Source organism: Phascolarctos cinereus, unplaced genomic scaffold (genome assembly GCF_003287225.1).
Source record: "Phascolarctos cinereus isolate Bilbo 61053 unplaced genomic scaffold, phaCin_HiC Scaffold_5;HRSCAF=322, whole genome shotgun sequence".
Classification (NCBI taxonomy): Eukaryota; Metazoa; Chordata; class Mammalia; order Diprotodontia; family Phascolarctidae; genus Phascolarctos; species Phascolarctos cinereus.
The window spans coordinates 11,890,938-11,910,347 of record NW_027555958.1 but is presented as its reverse complement, the minus strand read 5'-3'; the positions used below and the strand labels follow the sequence as shown (position 1 = coordinate 11,910,347).

At 46.4% G+C, this 19,410-nt stretch overlaps 1 protein-coding gene across 1 annotated transcript in view; it reads right to left on the bottom strand.

Annotated features, from left to right (window-relative positions):
• PSMD1 (proteasome 26S subunit, non-ATPase 1) overlaps positions 1 to 19,410 on the bottom strand; it is a 114,827-nt gene that overhangs the window by 8,530 nt on the left and 86,887 nt on the right. Inside the window, 5 exon segments of the mRNA XM_020972124.2 lie at positions 1,616 to 1,762; positions 11,300 to 11,386; positions 13,016 to 13,108; positions 14,866 to 15,035; positions 19,258 to 19,360. Of these exon segments, the coding sequence (XP_020827783.1) occupies positions 1,616 to 1,762; positions 11,300 to 11,386; positions 13,016 to 13,108; positions 14,866 to 15,035; positions 19,258 to 19,360 (600 nt within the window).

The following is a 19,410-nucleotide window of genomic DNA, read 5'->3' as shown; positions in this document are numbered from 1 at the left end:
GCGGCATCTCTTTCCTCCAAGTACGTGGCCTTTGACCCCCAATTTCTTACGCTCACTGCCAAAACGTAGCACCCTCCACCGAAATAGCAGATCACACTTGGCCAGCAGTGGCAAGATTGCCAGTGGCTAGCCCAGGCCTTACCAAGCATCTGGACCAGCCACCTGTGGGAGAGAACAACCACAGCCAGCTCTTCTTGGGGTCGGTCGCAGGATTCCTTTCGTTGGCTGGCACCTGTGCGTCCTCGTTAGTGCTCTATGACTCCTCTAGGCACATGTGGCCTCTGCTACGCCCCAGTTTCTCTTTCTGGCTTTGTTTCTCATTACTCTGTGGCTTCTGCACTCTGAATCCTGCAGGCACCGTCATAAGCCAGGGTGTGGGGGAGTTCCTCTCACTTTTATGGTCTTCCCCCCTTGAACAGAAAGGCCAGCTCTCACCTGTGATCACACAGCTCAGCCAGGAAGGCACACGCCCGCTTCGGAGTCGCTGGAACGCTTGCCTCGTGCCTGTCCATGCTTCCAGGGTGAACAACAGTCTGTTATGGCTATTAACTGTATGACTCCTTCGGGTCCTGAGTCCTTTCACTTTATCCTGCTCACTCCGCTAACATGGAATACCAGTAACCGATGCTACTCTGGCTCACACTCCCAACACCCAACAGACTGTCTGACTTCTCAGAAACATTTGGCCTTGACAGTAAGAGACAAAAGGACAGAGGACAAGGCAAACATATGACAGTGGCTGCTGAGAGCAGCGTGGCACGGAGGAAGGAGAGCCAGAGCTCAACACATGCCAGGCTGGAAGTCCTGCCTCACGGGCCCCTTCTGTGGGGCCCAGGCCAGGTCACGTCTCAGAGAACCTGCGAAAGGTAGATGACTGCACTTAAGCTTTCTTACAGGTCATAAGGAAGTGTGTTGGAAACTCTAAACAATTACAAAAAGGTTAGCATCAGCGATGATGGCACCAGAACATCCGAACAGAGAATGTTCTCTGCTGTTCTGTGGTTTTCTTTAGGATTGCTTCCTGGACGAGTACTAGCAGATACATAGCCCTTCTGCTACTCTGTGTCTCACGTCACCTCCGTGGCAATGCTGCTGAGGTAGGGTCCATCTAAGACTGTGAGGGTCAACAGTGGGTCGGTGTCTGCCAGTGGTAACGCTGACCTGGGACCACCTCACCCTTCACAACTTCCTGCTCCCTGGTGACCACTTTCCCATGCCATGTGGTGAAGTCCTTGGTAGGAGTAAGCTTGGCACTAAAGGAGGTGAGGGAGGTGCTTTGGACCCTGGCTACTCTCCTTGGAAGCTGGGATAGGAAAGGCCAGGAAAGATATTAAAAGTTGTTCAACTGCTTAAACTTCCTTGGTCCTCCTCTGGGAATACAAGAAGTCCCCATCTCCACTCTCGCCTGAAGGCCAGAGGCAGTCCTTTATCCACCTGGCTTTGCCTCCTTCCTCAGCTCACTGCGGTGGCCAACAGGAGGCCCCTGGACACTGAGTCAGAGGCAATTTCTCAGAAATCACACAGATAGGGGGAAAGGACTGTGGATGCAAGTGTCCCTACCCAACGGTTTGGATCTGGAACCCTGACCATTTCTCACAATCCTTGTGTAACTCACAGGTTTAAAAGGCTGGTATCGACAGGTCTCAGTCATGGAGAGGACCTTCAGCTGTGCGGGCATAACTCGGGCTGGATTATCCAGTAGCTGGAAGCTCGGCTCAGGCTCCTTTTTCTTTTCTTTTTCATCCTTCTTCTCTGTTTCATCCTAGAAAACATAAAACAACAGAAATAGCTTCTATTCCTAACCAAGAATTCACATCAGGATTGATCTTTCCACAAACACTCCTTAAGTCTATGTCCTTTGTGGGAACCACGGGGGAGACACACAGGTGTGTTAGACATGGTTCCCATCTTGACAAGTGCCTCAAGACCTAGGATGTTCTGATTCCACGAACACAGGCTAATTGTGGAAATGACGCAAGAGCACAGAGAAATTAAGTAACCACACAAGAGTTGGGATAATTTGCCCAAGGAACGGGGTAAGCTGTCAATCTCAGGAGTTTGTGGTAGGTAAGAACACCATGTGCTAGGCTGATCTGGGAAAGGAACACTAAAGAGGCAAAACAGGACGCGTGAGCCTCAAATGATATACAGGCCTGGGGCAAAGTGAAGAGGCAGGCTTTCCAGGGTAAGGGCACAGGATGAACCAAAGACAAAGAGGCCCCTAGAACTCCTGTATTAGACTGGGCCGAACAATTTGGCTGGTGTATGAGGTTCATGGGGGAAAACAAGAGGAGATAAAGCAGCAAAGCAGACCTGGGGTCAGACTGTAGAGGGCTTTGTGCACCAAAGATCTTCTTGTTTTAGATTTAAAGCACAGTGATTTTAAAATGATTTGTTTTAAAAGTTCCAAATTCTATCCCTTCCTCTACCTCTTCCCCCATTCAATGCGAAGTCAGGATAAACAAAACCGATTACAAACATGCAAAACAAATGTCCACACTAACCACGCTTTAAAATGAGCAAGAGAACACTTCTATCTGAACTCGGAGTCCATCAGCTAGCTCTCTGGAGGTGGAGAGCATGTTTCAACATGAATCCTTTGAAACCGTTGTGGGTCATTATGCTGCTCAGTGCTAGTAAGTCTTTCCCAATGGATAATCTTTACCATACTGCTGTGACTGTGCAGATTGTTCTCCTCACTGCATATTAATCTTCCCAGGTTTTCCTGAGACCATCCCCTTCATTCTTACAGCATAATAACTAACATTTCATAACTTTTATATACCAAAATTTGTCTAGCCATTCCCTGAGGGGCAACCCCTCAGTTTCCAATTCTTTGCCACCACAAAAAGAGCTGTTACATTTTATTTTTATTTATTTTTTTAGGCAATTGGGGTTAAGTGACTTGCCCAGGGTCACATAGCTAGTAAGTGTCAAGTGTTTGGTCTGAGCCAGATTTGAACTCAGGTCCCCCAGACTTCAGGGCCGATGCTTTATCCACTGCACCACCTAGCTGCCCCATGAGCTGCTACCTTTTTGTCCATATGGATCCTTTTCTTCTTCTGTCTACCTGAGGTAGAGATATTGTAGCAGTATTGCTGGGTCAAAGGGTATACATTTTAATAACTTTCTGGGCATAATTCCCAATTGCTCTCCAGAATGGTTGGATAGGTTCACAACTCCACCAACAATGTTTTCCCACATCTTCTCCAGCACTCGTTCTTTTCCTTCTTCTTCATCTTAGGCAATCTGATGGGGATGAGGTGGTACTGCGTTTGTTTTAATTCACATTTCTCTAATTATCACTGATTTAGAGCATTTTTTTCACGTAGCTATTGATAGCTTGGATTGCTTCCTCTGAAAACCTATGCATAAAAAGACCATTTATCAATTGGAGAATGGTTATTATTGTAAATTTGACTCAGTTCCTTATATATTTCATTTTTAAAATTAAATATATTTTAGTTCTCAACATTCACTTTTATAAAATTTTGAGTTCTATAATTTCCCCCCTCCTTCCTCTCCCCCCTCCCCAAGATGGTATGTAATCTGATATAGGCTATACATGTCATATATTTTAGAAATGATACCTTTATCCAAGAAACTTGTGGCAAAAAGTCCCTGCCCCCTCAGTTTTCCTGTTTTTCATATGATAACTGCACTGGTTCTGTTTGTGCAGAAAAAATTTTACTTCCATGTAATCAAAATTATTTATTTTACCTTCTGTGAAGCTATTTGTTGTTTGGTCACGAACTCTTTCCCTACCTGCAGATGTGACAGGTAATTTCTTCCACGCTTCACGAGTCTATGATGTCATCCTTTACATCTAAGTCGCACGCCCGCTTTGAGCTGATCTCGGTAGGCAGAGGAGGGTGTGAATGCTGGTCTATGCCTAGTTTCTGTCAAAGTACCTTCCCGTTTTCCCAAGAGTTTTTGTCAAAGAGCAGATTCTTTTCTGAAGAGCTTCAGGCTCATCAAAGGCCAGGCCACTGTGCTTGTTTGCTTCTATATATTATGTACCTAATTTGTTCTACTTTACCAATCTCTCTAGTCTTATCTAACGCCATTTTTGTTTTTTATTACAGCTTTGTAGTCATGGTTGAGATTGGGTTAATGCTAGGCCCCTCTTGACCTTTTGTTTCTCCAGATAAATTTTATTATTTTGTTATTTTAATTTTTACACTTACATGTAAAGGTAGTTTTCAACATTCATTTCTGTAAGATTTTGAGTTCCCAATTTTTTTCCTCCTTCCTCCCCAAGACAGCAAGCAATCTGATAGAGATTATATGTGTACAATCATTTTGAAAGAAGAATCAGAACAAAAAAGAAAAATGAGAAAGAAAAAACAAAAAGTGAAAATAGTCTGCTTCGATCTGCATTCAGACTCCACAGTTCTTTCTCTAGATGGGGACAGCATTTTCCATCATGAGCCTTTTGGAATTGTCTTAGATCTCTGTATTGCTGGGAAGAGCTAAGTCTACCAAGTTGGTCATCGCACAATGTTGCTGTTACAGTGTACAATGTTCTCCTGGTTCTGCTCACTTCACTCACCATCAGTTCATGTAAGTCTTTCCAGGTTTTTCTGTTACTGTTTTTTCTAGCTCTATAAAGTAATTATTTGGTAGTTTGATTGGAATGACACTGAATAAGTAAATTCATTTAAGTACTATTATAATTTTTATTACATTAGTGTGGTCTACCTATGGGAAATTAACATTTCTCCAATTATTTAAATCTGTCTTTATTTGTGTAAAGAATGTTTTAAAATTCTGTTCATGAGTTCTGGTGTGTATGTCTTGGCAGACAGATTCTAGGTATTTTATACTGTCAACAGTTGTTTTTCTTATGATATGGTCAGTCATGATTATAGCTTTCCTAATGTTGAACCAGCGTTGCCTCCCTGGCATAAATCCAGCCTGGTCACAGTGTATGAACTCTGTGATATACTGTATATTCTCATTAGTATTTTATTGAACATTTTTGCATCAATATTCATTATTTGTCTATAGTTTTCTGTTTTGGCTCTCTCTGATTTAGGTTTCAAGCTCATATTTGTGTCAGAAAGTATTTAGTAGGACTCCTCTACCTATTTTTAAAAATAGTTTACATAGTATTGAAATTGTTCTTTAAATATCTGGTAGAATCTAAGACATCTCCAAAAGTTTCATGGAAAATGAAACATCCAAAGAAAGAACTATGGAGTTTGAATACAGATTGAAGCATACTATTTACTATTTTTTTTCTTCTGTTTTGTTTCCTCTTTCTGGTGGTTCCTCCTATTGGTTCTAATTCTTCCTTACATCACTAATGTGAAAATATGTTTAATAGGAATGTATATGTATAGCCTACATCAGATTGTGTGCCGTCTTGGGGAGGGAGAGGGGCAAATTTAAAACTCAAAAGCTTACGGAAGTGATTATTGATAAATCAAAATAAATTAATAAAAAATTTAAAAAAAATGTTTGGTAGAACTGTTCATCCTTCGCTTTTGAAGAGGGACCAAAGAGATCATGGGATGATGTCTTGACTCACAAGTGAATTGTATTTAAGTGAGGAAGAGCTACACAAAGTCGTCAGCCTCACTCTCTCTTCCAGTCATTGAAGTCCAGTGGCAAGACAAAGATCAAGAAGACTGGTGATGACCAGGGGTAAAGTAGATGACCTAGGTGTCTGAGACATCTGCCAAGCTCTAAGTGTTCCACAGGGCCTGCATCAGACGCCTTCATGGCCAATGTAACAAACGGTACTCATCTACCCATTCTGCTGCTGGAGAAAGTCTTCACATGCTTGTTCACCCCAAGCATGGTAGAATTAGCTTGCAAATCCATCTGGTCCTGCTTTGTTTGTTTCCCCCTGCAGGGAACTCATTTACGGCTTATTCAATTTCCTGACGGTTTTACTGTCTACTTTCTCCTGTAACTCATGTAACTTCTTCCTTTAAAAATCTGGATGCTATTCTATTTGGTGCATATTACTGATATTAATTCGCTGATTATGGTACCTTTTAGCAAAATTTAGTTTCCTTGTTTCTCTTTTAATTAGGTCTTTTATTTTGCTTTTGTTTTATCTGAGATCATGATGGCTACCTCTTCATTTTTCACTTCAGCTGAAGCATAATATTCCAGCCCCTTATTTTAACTCTAAGTTTTACCTTTTTATTTCAAATGTCTCTCTTATAAGCAACATATTGTTGGATTCTGGTCTCTAATCCGTTTTGCTATCCACTTCCATTTTATGGGTGAGTTCATCCTATTTGCATTCACTGTGTATTTCTCTCTATCCTATTTTCTTCCATTTAGCCGTCTTTCTCTCTCTCTCTCTTTTTACTCCGTTTTTTACCCTGACCTTTTTACCCTCAAAAGTCTATTTTACTTCTAACCACTGCCTCCCTTAATATACTGTCTCTTAATCCCCATTACTTTCTCTTAAGCCCTTTCCTTCTTATGTTCTTGTTTGGCAAGATGAATTCTGTACCCAGCTGTATGTATGTGTATATATGTGTGCATGCATGTATGCATGTATGTATGCACATATGTATGTGTATATATGCGTATTTTTTCTTTCTTCCTTGAACCACTTCACATGAGTGAGGTTTAAGTGTTGCCCCCCACCCCCCGCCTCTGTTCCACTGTATAAACTCTTCCTTGTGTGTGCCATTTATGTGAGGTGATTTTCCCCATTCTTCCTCTTCCTGCCCCCTTCTCTCAGTGTATTCCTCTTCCTCATGCTTCTATTCTTCTTTTCACATCATTCCAACAAAACAGAATCACACCCAGGCCCTCTGCCTAGTGAGACTCCCTTTAAGAGCCCTGGTGATGAGTAAGTTCTGAGGGGTCACATGTATTTTCTTCCCACATAAGAATGTACACAGTTTAACTTGTTTAGTCTTTTATGATTTCTCTCATGTTTACCTTTTTATGCTTCTCCTGAGTCCTGTGTTTTTAATGTTCAATTTTTTATTCAGCTCTAGTCTTTTTATCAGGAATGCTGGAAAGTCTTCTATTTCATTAAAGTCTGTTTTTTCCCTTGTAGGATTTCTTCTTGATCAGGGAGTTCTGGATTTTGGCTAATTTTCTTGGGAGTTTTCATTTTGGGGCTTTGTTCAGGAGGTGACTGGCAGATTCTTTTGATTTCTAATTTGCCCTCTGATTCTAAGATACCTGAGTAGTTTTTCCTTTATAAAGAATTACTTGAAATATGATGTCTAGGCTTTTTTGTTCATAGCTTTTGAGTAACTGAATGATACTTAATATCTCACTTTGATCCATTTTCCAGGTCAGTTGTTTTTCCTGTGAGGTACTTTACATTTTCTCCTATTTTTTCCCAGTCTTTTGACTTTGTTTTTAGCATTTTTTGATATCTCATGGAGTCATCAAGTCAGTAAGGTTTTGTCAGTCTCTTTTGTAAAGCTGTTATTTCTCTTTTTATAATTTCCTTACATAGCTTTCTTTTCCTAATTTTTCCTCTGCCACCCTTATTTGGTTTTTAAAATCAGTTTTTTGCTCTTAAAAAAAGCTTTTCTTTATTCTTCTAGGAATTCTTGTTGGGCTTGTGCCCAATCTGCCTTTTTCTTTGAGGCTTTGCTTGTAGAGGTTTTCAAGTCATTGTCTTCCTGAGTGTCCTTGGACTTTTGGGCTCAGAGGCATACAACTACTTTTTAGAACTTTTTCCTTGCTTTGTACATGATTGCTCCTCTCTGACCCAGAAGTGTCACCCAGAACTAGGTAATAAGTGACCGAGTTGCCAGGTGGCATTTATCCCTGCTCCCAGTACTGGGTCGGGGGTGCCCTAGGATCTTCCAGCCTTCGAGTTCAGTTTTCATCCCATTACTGCCACTACTGTGCCAGTCCCCACCCATGTCCACAGACTGACTTTTCTGACTATTTTCCTAAGCTGTCCTGGGCTGGGAAAATGACTTGCTGACTTTTTTTTGGCATTTTTGATCAGAATTTGGCCTGGTACATTTTCTAGGCTGTTGTGGAGGAAGTGTGTTGACTCTCACTCTGCCTCCCAGAATTAAGTTCTTAACCTAAACAGTTTGGAAGGGAGTTGAGCCTCTAAACTGTACTGGAGTTCTTGTAGATAACTGCATCCTTATGCCCTTACTGAAGAAACATATAAAAATCTTAATGAAATATGTTATTGCCTATGACAGGTGACTACCCAGGGATAAGGTTGCTAGGGAGCTATGCAAAACATCACATCAGGCGATACAACATTACAGGAAAACAGTTAATTCCATAGGAAAATGAGATAATGTGCATTGTGTGCAACTGGCCAAACAGGGATCAGAGCAGGGTTTAGTGAGGAGAGTGGTGTTTGATTATAATATATGAACAACATTATTGTGAGATAATGTTGATGGAGACAGTGGTGGGCAGGGCACATCTATAAATAATTCAGGAAGTGGTGCTCCGCGGCTCAAATCAAAGTCTCATCGAAGCCGCAGTATATACTGTAGGAACCAGAGTGCCAAATTAGGCAGCACCCCAAATCATTAGCAGCACCACTAAGTGGGGCTAAATGGCCATGGGGTAGAGGGCAAAGTGCTAACAGGATAGAGAACAGATCTGGTCCCGGCCCTAGCGGAGTTTATAATTCAATGAAAAAGTGAAGCGAGCTGAGCAAGTAATCAGCTTAGGGCACCGTGAGAGCAGGCCGAACTGGAAAATGAATATGAGGTTGACGTCTGGTTTGTATTAAGCAGTAAGTTTCTAAGCAGAAGCTGGCCTTCTTGGAAGCCACTAAGCAATGTGGCTGAAAATAACCAAATTAAAAAGCAAAAGGTTCACAATAAAAAAGATAAGCAGACACGGCCACTGAAGACAGAAATCACGACTCACTTCAAACATTCAAGCATTTTTGCAAAATGTATGTTTTAGGCAATTCTAGTGAACTCAGAACACATGGATGCATCCACTTGTCCTAGAGGGAGAACTGCAATTTAAATGCCCTGAAAGCAGACACCACACTTTTGTTTATCTCGGCATCTTCCACGAGCCCCCAGCACGGGGTGATGGCTGCCAAATGGATGACCTCTGCTCAGTCCTCCTTCCTGACCTGTCTGCAGCACTGCCCATTCCTGGATACTCTCATCTCTCTGGCTCTGCCTGGCACCCTCACTCTCGGTTCTCTGCCCACCTGGCTGACTGCTCCTCTCAGGCTCCTCTGATGGATTCTCCTCCGGGCCGTGCCCATTAACTACTCAAGGCTCTGTCTCAGGCCTCTTCTCTCCCACTTGGTGACTGACCTCATTAGCTCCTAGGGGTTCGTGCAGATGACTCCTGACCTAGTTTCAGTTCTCATCTTCCCCCCGAGTCCTAGTCACCCATCAACAACTGCCTATTAACTACATTTCCAACTGTGTGCTGTAGGCATCCCAGACAGAACTTACTATTCAGCTTTCTCCCATAGGCGCCTGTCCCATTTCTGCCCAGGCTATGAGTATCCTTCTGGTCACCCGTGTCTGTAGCCTCAGGGTCATTGGCATCGTCCTTGCTTCTTTGTTAGCTCGCCTGCATATGCCCTCAGTTGCTGAATCTGTTTCTATCTCGACGATATCTGTGGCATATGTTCCTCTCCACTCACCCAATCACTGGCCTAGCTCAGGCCTTTGTCCCCTCATCTACCATACTGCCCCTTGCTTCAAGTGGGTCCCTGGTTCTGTCCACCTTCCACTCAGCTGTCAAGGGCTGACCAGCTCACCCCTTCTATTCAATGGCTCCCCTCCACTTCTAGGGTCAAATATAAGCTCCTGGCCACCGATAACATTTCGCCCTCTTGGCCCATCACACTTTTCCAGCCTTCTTCCATGTTCCTCCTGTGTGCCCTCTCTGGTCCAAGCACAAACACCACACTCCACCACCTTCCCCTGTGTCCAAGTCCGGAATACTCTCCTTTCTTATCACTGTCTCTTGGAAACCCTGGTTTCTTTTGTCTCCTCTGGCAGGAGAACACGCCTAGCTTGTCCCCACTGCTGAGGTGACCTTGTATCTGCCTTATATTCATTTTATAGCCATATATCAGTATGCGAGAGTGTGGTGAAGGAGACGGAGAGCTGGACCCTGAAGCCGGGAACACGGACAGACAATGGCCATGTGACACCAGGCCATGCGTAAGGACAGTAGCTGGCGGAAAGGGGCAGGGGGGCCTGCAGTGATAGGGAGAGTTTCCTCACCTAGGAATTCCCTATAAAACTGAAATCACAAGTCTAGTCCTTAGCTTTGTTCACACATTTCAAAATGTGGTTTGCACATACCTGTATTTCACAGGCTGTCTCCCCCTTTAGAAGAGAAGCTTCTTGAGGACAGGCACAGTATCTGGTAAAGGCCTGGCTGCTTGTACAAAATGAAGTGAATGCAAGTTACAGGGAGGGGAACGTTAGCTCCATCCAGGAAAGAGCTTTCTAGAGCCATGATGCTGTGGTCTTCAATGGAATGCATGTTCCAAAGATGGAAAGGAGTCCATGTTCAAGGAGAGGATGGACCCTCATTTGTCAGGCAATTAGACTGGAGAGCCTCTAGGGGCCTTTGCAAATCAAAAGGTCTGTGACCTTGTGAGTTTAAAAATCAAGTTCTCATTGAAGAGAATAACTTTTTAAAATTCCTCAAAGGAATGAAATAAATATTTGTAGGATGACCCCCCTGTGTGGTACAGTGGAAAAGCTCTGGTTCTGGAGTTATTTTGCCACTTACTGCTACCTTTGGGCCTTGGGCAAACCCCTTAATCTCCATGGGCCTCAGTTACCATTTCCAAAAAATGGGGCCTCTGAGAGCTCTGGAGAGAGGATCCTGTGGTTTGGGTAGGTAGTGAGCTTATGTGTGTGTTTGTGAACCCATTCCTGGCCCCGCCAAAGATTCTTAATTAGAGAGTAAGAAATTGCGAAAAAGGTAAGAGAAGGAAAAAACAAGTGGATGATTACGGAATGTGGGGCTCAGTGGTAAGTCAACGCCTGCCTCAGGTCCCTCGAGGAAGGCCCAAGTCAGAGGTACTGCCACGGCCATCAGAGGGAAGCCCTCTCCAGCACTGCCACTATGCCCGCATAGGACTTGGTTGAGCCCCGTGGGCCGGCCAGCCCTTGGGAGACTGCTTCCTCCTCTGGCTGGATAAGATCGAAGACTGCACAGATGTGTATGAGGAGCTGCAACAACTTTCTACGGATACAACCAGCCATGCTGGCACCTGATACAGGTGGGGGTGTGGGGGTGTGGAGGTGAGGGATGGCGCATGCCCAGAACAGCCTCTTACGAAGGGTTTGTTAATTCTACTCAATTGAAAAGATGACTTGGTTGTACTGACCACTTCCATTTTCTCTTCCTCTTTCTTTTCTTTCTCTTTTTCCTTCTTTTTGGCCTTGGCGGTGATCGAGAGCACAGCAGTAGAAACCTAGGGAGATGGACAGACAGGATGAATGGGTGAGTGGGGCCCCCTGCTCCATGTGCACTTGCTCCCAGACCCAGGCCAGACCCCATCCTGCAATGCTCTTAAGACGCTGGGAAGGATGAGATGTTTAGGACTCCATGGAGCTGGCCAGAGCAGTGGAAGGACACCCATTTACCGAAGTGTCTGCTCCTGCTGGGGCTCCTGGGGGGACTTCCTACTTCTTAGACACAGTGCTTCCTTACCCATGGTCAGGCATGCTAAGCAGTGCTCCCCTCCCCTGGTCTTCCTGGGGAGGACAAAGTAGCACTTCAGTCTAAAGCTCTTGGTCTAATCTGAATGAGAAATCTCATCCGCCTTGGCTAACTTCTAATTCTAAAACAATGGCCGGCACTGAAGGCTCTCTAGACTATTCTGATCTAAGGCCTAGGTCAGGAAATGCTCTTATCACACTCAAAGAAGCAATGAGTCTTTGATGAATTCAATTAACAGAAGTATCTTGAAGCCACCTTTGACGAGGAAAAAAGGAAAATCCATAGAGAAAGGGGTTCCAAAAAGTGACCGAATGGCTTTAGGAAATGATTCTCCAGAGGGTGCAGAGGGTGAAGTGACTATCATTCTGTTTGCTAAATCAAAACTGTAGCATAGATTTTAGTCCTTAAGCCCCTATAAATTCTAATTCACAAATGGCCTGGCCAGAGAGATTTTCAAAGGCAGGATGAATTTCCGTCCCTGTGAATTTCCTCTGTCTAAGTAGAAATACTTAGAATAATTTGATTAATAATCTGTCTCTGGAACATTTGTGTCTAAATGCAGAGGATGGCCTTGTTCTGCCACAGAACAGTAACCCTAATAACAGATCACATCTCTATTCCATTTTCTGCCAGCGTGTTATTCTCAATGCCCCAGATCATCCAACTAGTGAGTGAGGGCTCAGGGAAGGACTCTGGTTTCATGGGAAGTATGTGCTATTACAGGTGAAGCACATGAATCATTTCATTCATCCCAGGTAACAGGGCTTGGTTTTTATAGTGAATTAGATGGACAAAGAAAGGGGTACAAAGTCTGTAGGTGGCTGCTCTAGGGAAATGCCTCCTGGGCGCTCGCCAACCCCCACCCTCTTGCCAAAGTGATAATGGTGTAAGAACCAGGAAGGGAGGAGAGCCTTTGAAGGGACAGGACGCAATTCCCCTAAGGCATCCATCACACCTTGCAGGCTCTGCAACCCGTCTAGGCAAAACTCCTTGAAAGCTACACTGGGAGAGGCAGCCTAAGACGGTGGGTAAAGCACTGGACCTGGTTTCCAATCTTGCATCAGGCTTTTATTAGTAAAGTGACCCTGGGCACATTACAACCTCTCTCTGCCTGATTTTTTCATCAACAAAATGGGAAGGAGGAGGGAGAGTGGCTAAATTCAGTGGACTCCAAGGCTGCTTCCATCGTGAAATCTATGATCCTATATAATCAGTTAACCAATAAGCATTTACTAAAGTGCCTACTATATGCCAGGCACTGTGCTATAGAGGATGAGAGGGTTAACCAGCTAACATGAGCCTGAGCGCATGCAGAAGATGCCGGCAGTGTGCGTTTCCTCTACCGTTTGCTGACCCAGATGGAGCCTGGAAGGCCCCTCACCTTTTCCTTCTCTTTCTCTTTCGGCACCTCGAGGGGCGCGGGATATGCAAATGTGGACGGTTTGCAGTTGGACTTGTACTGGACTTTTGGCATCTGAAGAAACATAAGAAATAAGAGAGATGCAAAAGAACTTGAATGAATTAGATGGGATCTAAACGGTTCACTTCCTAGAGATGTGTGTATGTGAACGAACATATAAGAAATCCCTAACTCTCCACTCAAGTTCAATGCTGCCCTGCCATTTCATCCATTAAATCATGACCTAATCCCCGCCTTCTCCAAACTGCTCCTCCGCCTGGATGGGCTTCAGGGGGTCACGCCCACTCGGTCGGTTTATCCCTCGGTGTCTCAACACGGAGGGACCATGGCTCTGTATGTCACGACCAGCCTGACCTCGAAGGAGGCGGGTCCAAAAGCTTTTCTATTTGTTGACCTAAAGATCCCCCACCTGTTCTCTGCTCTGGGCTGCCTGGGCTTCTAAGGAAACAACCTCTTTGCTCTGCGTGGTTAAAATGCCCAACAATGACCAACCCAAGCAGTGTCTGGGCAGATTTCAAAAATCCCTATGACGTCACACTGACTCCAGGCACCACGTGACCCAAAGACTGAAGCTACCCTAAATAAAGAGCTGACCCTTTAGTTCAATATTCTCTGAGCCGTGATGCCTAGACAAGACAGGGGGATAATCCTCATCACTGGGAGCATTTACTGAGTGCCTCAAGGTTGGCAAAGTGCTTTGCAAGGATCTGCTCGTGGGGCTTAGCACTGCTTCCAAGCACTGAACAGTCGGTCCCTTCTGGCCAAAGAACTGTGCCTGCCATCCCTCTGACAGCGTCTCTTCTGGCCTGTGCCTCAGGGGAGCAAGTGCTAGGCCAGGCACCAGACATGCCACTGCCAGTGTCACATACAACAGCTGGTCGATCGGCTCTCCACTATCCATTCTACCTGGGATAACTAGGGACAGCCCACCTCCCCAAAACGGTCCTTTTATTTGTGGGTCTGACACATCATTTTCTGCTCAAGAATCTTCAGGAGTCTCGCTTCTGAATGAAACAGTAACTCCTCAGACCAGCATTGGAGGTGCTCCACCATCGGCCTCCAAGCTACCCCTCTCCCTATGACTGCTCTGCCAACCTTGAGACCGAGCCCCCCCCACCCCGCAGAGAAGCCGCACTCCTCCCTCCCTCTTCATTCTCATCGTGCCCCCTCCTGTCCCTTGGCCCCAGTATACACCAAAGAACCTTTCCTGAAGGGCTAGCTCAGGGGCAAACCGCTTCATCCACCCTCAAAGGTCCTCTCTCGCCACATGTTGACTGGACACCCTTCCCATTCTAACAGGCAGAGCTTGGCACCTTTGTCTTGGGCCCAAGGCTGGGTCTCATGGCCTCTTTGTATGCTTGGGTCTGGCCCAGGACCCTGCTTCCAAAGGCTGCACTGAGCTCTGTCTCACTTGACTGGCTACAACAGCCGCACAGCTTTCCGTCTGAAGGACACAAGCAGGAGTCGCCAGCAGAGACCACGTCCCTTTCCCACCCAACCTCCCCGGGAGGGGCAGAGAATGGGGCTGCACACCAACGCCAGGTTTTCTGGCTTGGCTCCCGAGAGACGGAGCCACCGCCAAGGGACCTACCTTGAGGTCCTTGTTAAGGTGGGAGCCACCACCAAGGGGCCTACCTTGAGGTCCTTGTTAAGGCCGGAGCCACCGCCAAGGGGCCTACCTTGAGGTCCTTGTTAAGGCCGGAGCCACCGCCAAGGGGCCTACCTTGAGGTCCTTGTTAAGGCCGGAGCCACCGCCAAGGGGCCTACCTTGAGGTCCTTGTTAAGGCCGGAGCCACAGCCAAGGGACCTACCTTGAGGTCCTTGTTAAGGCCGATGACACAGGTAGGAGTGTAAGCCAGGGACAGGAAGTGGGACAGAGGGAACCAGAACCAGAACTGGGTGAAGACCAGGACGCCCACCACGGAAGGCATGTGGGTGTGCCCAGTCCGAGACTGCAAGGAGATGGTGACGTTGTGGCCCCCTGAGGAAGAGAAAAGAAGCGTGAGCGCAGTGTGACTGTGCACTGGCCTCTGCCTGAACGCCTCCCAGGGGTGGGCGGGCCTGGGAGGGGTGACCCAGGCCATAGTCTCCCAGGACAGCCCTCCTCCCTCGGAGATCCTATTGCTAGGAAGCCTTTCCTCACCTCTAGGGGAAATCCCTGACACGGCACTGTCTACTTTGTAAGACTCCAAAGCTCCCTCTTCCCCCTTCCTGTTCTCTCTTCTGTGCCCGCAATGAGCACGTGCCAGTGCCAGTGGATACCTTATACTCTTCTTTTTTTTCTTGGTTAGGCAGTGAGGTTAAGTGACTTGCCCAAGGTCACACAGCTAGTAAATGTTATGTGTCCAAGGCCGGATTTGAACTCAGGTCCTCCTGACTCCAGGGCTGGTGCTCCATCCACTGCGCCACCCAGCCGCCCCATTGTATGTACACTTTTCTATCGGTTCGCACTACTCCTTGCTGAAATCCTCGCCATCCTCGGGGCTCCGCTGAAGCCTCTGGACTTAACCCGCCCTTTGCAGGCTTTCTGTGAATAAGACTGGAAATCCCTGAAAGCAAGGAGTCCATCTGCTTCCCCTGGCTTGTGCTCAGAGCAGGCAGAAATAGCTACTGAAGAGAACCCTTCTCCCACCCCCTTCTGTAGGCACCAGACTCAATACAAAGGGCAACGTGGAACAGATCTTGCTACAAATGAAAGCAAGCTGAGTACTGGCTACTGTCTGTGCAAGGAGAGGACTAAAACAACATCACTACGTCGGGGTCAGTGTCCAGTGTGTCCAACTTGCTGATCAGACCAACACGAGTGTGGCAGGCTCTACCACAGGTTGGACACAAATAGCCTGTTTGAATATTTGGAGCACAGATCTCTAAATTTGTGCATCTCACATTTCCTCTAGTCACCGCAATTCTGCTCTGTGTGCTCACAGAGCACAGCGCCGTCTTTGACGTGGGCACGCCACACTGGGCAGCCTGGTGCCGGTGTCTCCCATGTCATGCACCCACGTCCACCTGAGCAGCGGCCTTGTCTCGTCCCTTTCCCATCTTCTTGTCTGCACCACGCCCTTTTTGGAGTCCTAGGCCTCTAGCAATAGTGCCTTTTGGACAGTGGCCACTTCTGCAGCCATCCTTAGTTAGCTGACCTTCCTCGGTATCCATACTGGTCTTTTAGACAACATTCCATTCTCTTTGTCATTGGGATGATTTACGAGAGACAGCTAGAACTTCTTTTAGATCTTCCCAGGCCTTGCTGGGTATATTTCCCCTGGAGAATTTTGGGTCATGGGATCCCACCCTTCAAGAAACAATCTGAAATCTTTTCTCCCTGAATCTAGGGAGTCAGTCTGTATTCAGCTTTCCTTTCCTTTATTACCATGCTTTTCTAAGGTAGAGCAGTTACTTTCCCCATAATTCCCGCCATCTCTGCTTCAGTAATCAGTTCCTCCCTTGTTGGGGGTGGGGGAAGGGAAGGTTTGTGGGTTGGTGCCCTGTTGGCCCCAAACAGAGGTTCAGCTAATCATCTCCTTCCACTCAGAAAAAGTGAAGATCACCTTCATCTCATTAGGCTTCAGTTTTTTCTTCTGTAAAATGAGGAATGGCTCATTGCTAAAAATCTTCCCAGACTTAAATTCTGTGACCTTGTTAATTCATCTTTATCAAGCCGCCCCCCTCGCCCTTAGGCCTTTGCCAGATGCAAGGCATCGCTTGTCTTCAGAGGGATGACCAGAATGACCCATGTTCTCCAGTTATGGATGAACCAACTTCTGTGATCGTTGACTAATTGCATTAATGCTTGCTCAGTGTTAGAAACAAGTCTAGAATCTTGTTGTCGAGTAATATTTGTGTTCTGTAAAGATTTCTGTTTGAAAAATGCTTTAGGCTGAGTTTGTCAGGGGCGGTCATTATAGAGTTAAAGGAAAAACTAGGCAAGAACTCAGTTCTGTGCACCTAGAGGAGGCTTGCTGCGTGTGTCAGAGCAGAGCCAGCCTATTCCAGAACGTTTCTCGCGTTGTCTTGGGCATGATCCAGACCTGTGATTTCTCTGATTTCCTTCTCCTGCAGCTCAGCCCTATGGGCATGGCCCTGCTTCATAATTCCTCTAAAAAGAAGAGGGCAAGAAAAGGGAGGGGGTTTTCCCCAATGTCTTGCTTGTGAGCAGCTCCGGGAAAAGGGCAGTCAGCTTGAAGCTACACAGTTTGGGCCAGCCTGGGTGACTCACTTGGACATCAGTGAGTCACGTACAGATTAAGGCAGCTATGCTAGTGGAGCCATATCATGAAAGAGGGGAGCATTCAGCCACATCCTGTTTTTCTCTTGTGGGTGGTTAACTCAATCTATCTGGAAATGCCATGAGTTTCTTTATTTCTGAGTTTAATTTTTATTCTGAATTCAATAAATATCAAATAAAATCATGATTTTCCTACAGAAGGTAGAACAAAAAACAAGGACTGTCCAGCCAACAGTCCCTTTCGAAGCCGTCCTGCTCGACGGCGCTCTCTTCTGCTTGGCCAGCCTTCTCTTTGGCTTCAGCCCCGCTTGTTCTGTTAGCACAAGCTGGCCATTCTCTTACCCCCTCCAATGCTGGGGGGGAAGGACAAGCCACCACCAAGCCAAACAGACCCTGCGGCCCACCTATTGCACCAGCTGCCTGTCTCAGCCTGGTGTTGGAGACGTTCAGCTCACTTGACCCCATCAGTTCATACAGTTCTCCTCAGCTTCCCTGAATCCCCGTCTTGGGTTACTTCTTGTGCTGAAATATTCTGTCACATGCACATACGGTGTGTGGAGCTATTCCCTCCTAGTCTCTACTCTTTGCTACAATTTAAAGAACTCTTGCTGTGGGTCCCATTGAGGGAGGCTTTGCTGTCTCCAGGGAGGCTTGGTGTCAATAAGACTGTGGCCTCTCCCAAACAAGAGCATGTGTGGGATCTGGCCATCAAAGGGCATTTCTCTCGTGCACGGACTCTGTTCATGGTCCTCAGGCAAAGGCATCAAATGGGGCGTCGCACGCTTGCCAATGAGTAACTCCCGGTGCACGGTCAAGTCTTCATGGGCTCTGGGTGGCAGACGACATTGTGCTGGTGCGCCAAGCCCCTCGGACATCACAGAGCCTCCCGGGAAGAGATCTGTGACTGCTCAAAAGAGCTGACTTCACCAATCTTACAGGGAAGACCAAGGAGATAGAGAATGTCCATTGCATTTGTATGGCCAAGGTATACAGCTCGACCATCAGTTATCAGGGGGACGGTCAAGGACCTGGGCCTAGAGCTGGACACGAGGAGAGCAGGACACACTGCCTGCGGGAAACTGAAAGGCCCCTTTCATGACCCCCAGCTTCCCACTGTTTTCAGTCTCAATAGTCTATCAGTGCTGCCAATAGCTGTAAGATACGGATGAGTAGCACCCACAGGACAATGCAATAAGTAATCAGTCCATGAGGAAATTCACAGAAAAACAAGAGTAAAAAATGTCACCAAGGAAATGTTTGATAGGAAGAGAAGATGGTTTTATCCCATGGCCAGGGGGAGGGACGACAAGCTGATAGTTGGAGGGGGGAAAGGAAGGGAATGGGCGTTTATACAACACCTACTACAGACCAGGCCTGTGCTAAGTGCTTTACAAATATCAGCTCATTTGGTTCTCACCACAGCCCTGGGAGGGAAGTGCTATTATTATTCCCATTTTATAGATGAGGGAACTGAGGCAGATGGAAGTGAAATGATTTGCCCAGGGTAACATAGGTCGTGTCTGAGGCCAGATTTGAACTCAGGCCTTCCTGACTCCAGGTCTGGAGCTATGTGCACTATAGTGCCCCCAGCTGCCTCCAGGGTAGTAGGCAGACCTCCTGGTTTGAGCCTGTGGGAAGCCCTGCACAATCTGTACAGGCCACGCAGGCCTCGAGGGGTTGTGCTTTGCACGGCTGGATCAGCTGAGTCTTTTCAAGTGTTGACCCTGAGCAGGATGTTTCCCGTGACACTGGCCAACACCATGGCCACATGGCGTGAGCTCACTGCTGTGCGGCCCAAGTGTTGGCAATGACCAAAGAAGCCTCGGACCACGCTGCCGTAACACTGTCTGGTGCTGATGCAGGCGTGGCGATACCCTTGTGAGGGCAGCCTTCGAGGAGATGGATGTGGAGATCCCAAGCCAAACATTTTGGTAAAACATTTCAAGTTAGTCTGCGGCAATCCTAACAAGGCATTTACCTGCATCCAAGATGCCCTGGGCCAGGATAGCACCAAACTTTGCCATGACATCATCATGCTTATCATTGATGACTTTGGAATACAGCTGTCTGAACTGGTTGACCTGTGAGAAGCAACAGGAGACATTAGGGTAGCACTGGTTTTATCTGTGGT